This window comes from Poecilia reticulata, linkage group LG1, assembly GCF_000633615.1.
Source record: "Poecilia reticulata strain Guanapo linkage group LG1, Guppy_female_1.0+MT, whole genome shotgun sequence".
In the NCBI taxonomy this organism is placed as follows: Eukaryota; Metazoa; Chordata; class Actinopteri; order Cyprinodontiformes; family Poeciliidae; genus Poecilia; species Poecilia reticulata.
This window is the reverse complement of record NC_024331.1, coordinates 33843599-33845318: the sequence shown is the minus strand read 5'-3', so window position 1 is coordinate 33845318 and position 1720 is coordinate 33843599. Positions and strand designations below refer to the sequence as shown.

The following is a 1720-nucleotide window of genomic DNA, read 5'->3' as shown; positions in this document are numbered from 1 at the left end:
GGAGAGGAACTGTTCATAAAGAACTGCAGGAGAGGAACTGTTCATAAAGAACTGAGGAGGATCAAAGACTTGTGAATGAAGGACAGACAGGACGGTAGAGAGGTCAGAGGTCAGAGGGTCAGGATGAGGTTCCTCTGGTGAGATGAACTGGTTTGAACTTGGCCTCTGATTGGTTCGTTGGCTGTGGGGGCGGGGCCAGAGACAAGTGGTGGTTCTGGTTATGCCATGTTCCACCTTCCGACCCGTAATTCTCACCAGGGACCATGAAGATCCTGTCTTTGTCCTGCAGGAGGCGCTGCAAACACCACAGAAGAAGAACTCGGGCTGTTTTCATGTGTTTTTAATGTTTTTCCACCAGAACCACCAGGTCCAATCAAACCAGACTCACCAACCCGAGTCATCTAAACCGAACGGAGCCTAGCAGCTGCCAGAACCCGACCAGAACTCTGCGGGCTTCACTCAATTTATTCACAAGCTAAACCAGCAGCACAGAAACTAGAGTTCTGGTTCCAGTCTGTTCCTGAGGTTCTGTGGGATTCCCCTTGGACCCAACAGAACCATCAGGCCCGAATCCAGAACCGGAGAAGTTCTCTGCGTTTGTTTTCGTCCCTGGAGTTGAAGCTGCGGCTGGCGAGCCGCTTCCTGTCGGGTCGATACGGAGACAGGAAGTGGTGTAAGATGATCCGTGCTGATCATCAGCACCAAGTCCATTAGAGCCTGATGGAGCAGAACCGGGCCTGATGGGACAAACATCGATCTGTGGGTCAGGCTGAAGATGCTCTGGGTTTTCCCCAAAGGCACCAGAACCGGGTCGTCCCAGCTGCAGCGTCTGTAAGTGATGTAACCGACTGCAGTCTCCCCCTAGTGGTGGGAGGACTTCTGTTGGGGGAGCCAGTTCACAGCTTTTCATACTTCCTGTTGTGGCTTCCATTTCCTGTTGCTGTAGCATTTTGTTTCCATTTTTTCTCTTGCGTTTGTTTCGTAGCATTTGGGTTTTCAGTTTGCATCGTTCATCCCTCCACCCATCTGTCTTCACATGTCCACGGCCCCGCCCGCTCCGCACTGACTCCGCCCATCAGGCTCCCCGGCCCCGCCCATCAGAAGTCCAGCCACTCGCTCATGTAGATGCAGCTGGATGGGGAGATCTCCCCTCCTTCGTGGCAGTCATGGAACACCTGCAGAGAGGACAGACAGGTGAGGTCAGGTGAGGCTGAGGAGGGGCTGCAGGTACGTCCAGGGGGCATGGTTACCGGGCAGAGTCCGCAGGGAGTCTTGACGAGGCCGGTGGGCTGCAGGATGGCGTTGACGCCGCGGTACAGCTTCATCTGGCCGTCCACGCTGCCCACCGTCCCTTCCTTGGCAGCGATCACCGTCATCTCCACCTTCCCATCGTAGATCAGTGTGTTCAGGATGGTCTCGATGTCGTCCATGGACAGGTCCACCTGCGCCCAACACACAGACACACACACACACACACACCTGTCAGCCCAGAGGTAGACCAGCTGCAGAGGCATGGACTGCAGGTGGGAGGAGTCACCTTGCTGATTCCCAGCTCACAGATGTACTTCCACACCTCATGCGACGTGGCGAACGAGCTGTTCCTCTGGACCATCGGGCTCTGCTTCCCGTCCCTTGCCGCTTCCGCCTTGGAGCAGAGCAGAGAGGGTCACAGGATCCACCAGGGGGTCACAGACCCAACCAGAGGGTCACAGACCCAACC

General features: G+C 55.8%; 2 protein-coding genes across 8 annotated transcripts in view; one reads left to right on the top strand and one right to left on the bottom strand.

The window, feature by feature from the left end:
* Positions 1-325: 325 nt before the first annotated feature.
* The window catches only part of polr3f (polymerase (RNA) III (DNA directed) polypeptide F), a 16643-nt gene continuing 15248 nt past the window's right edge, over positions 326-1720 (bottom strand). For all 6 annotated transcript variants that reach the window (XM_008421043.2, XM_008421004.2, XM_008421020.2 and 3 more), the window contains 3 exons: positions 1538-1645; positions 1251-1442; positions 326-1175 (listed from right to left, as the gene is read on the bottom strand). In XM_008421043.2, the coding sequence (XP_008419265.1) occupies positions 1098-1175; positions 1251-1442; positions 1538-1645 (378 nt within the window). In that variant the 3' untranslated portion in view covers positions 326-1097. The remainder of the gene's footprint in view (positions 1176-1250; positions 1443-1537; positions 1646-1720) is intronic.
* The window catches only part of dzank1 (double zinc ribbon and ankyrin repeat domains 1), a 17868-nt gene continuing 17263 nt past the window's right edge, over positions 1116-1720 (top strand). For both annotated transcript variants that reach the window (XM_008420962.2, XM_008420953.2), the window contains exon 1: positions 1116-1194. In XM_008420962.2, coding sequence (XP_008419184.1) covers positions 1136-1194 — 59 coding nt within the window. In that variant the 5' untranslated portion in view covers positions 1116-1135. The remainder of the gene's footprint in view (positions 1195-1720) is intronic.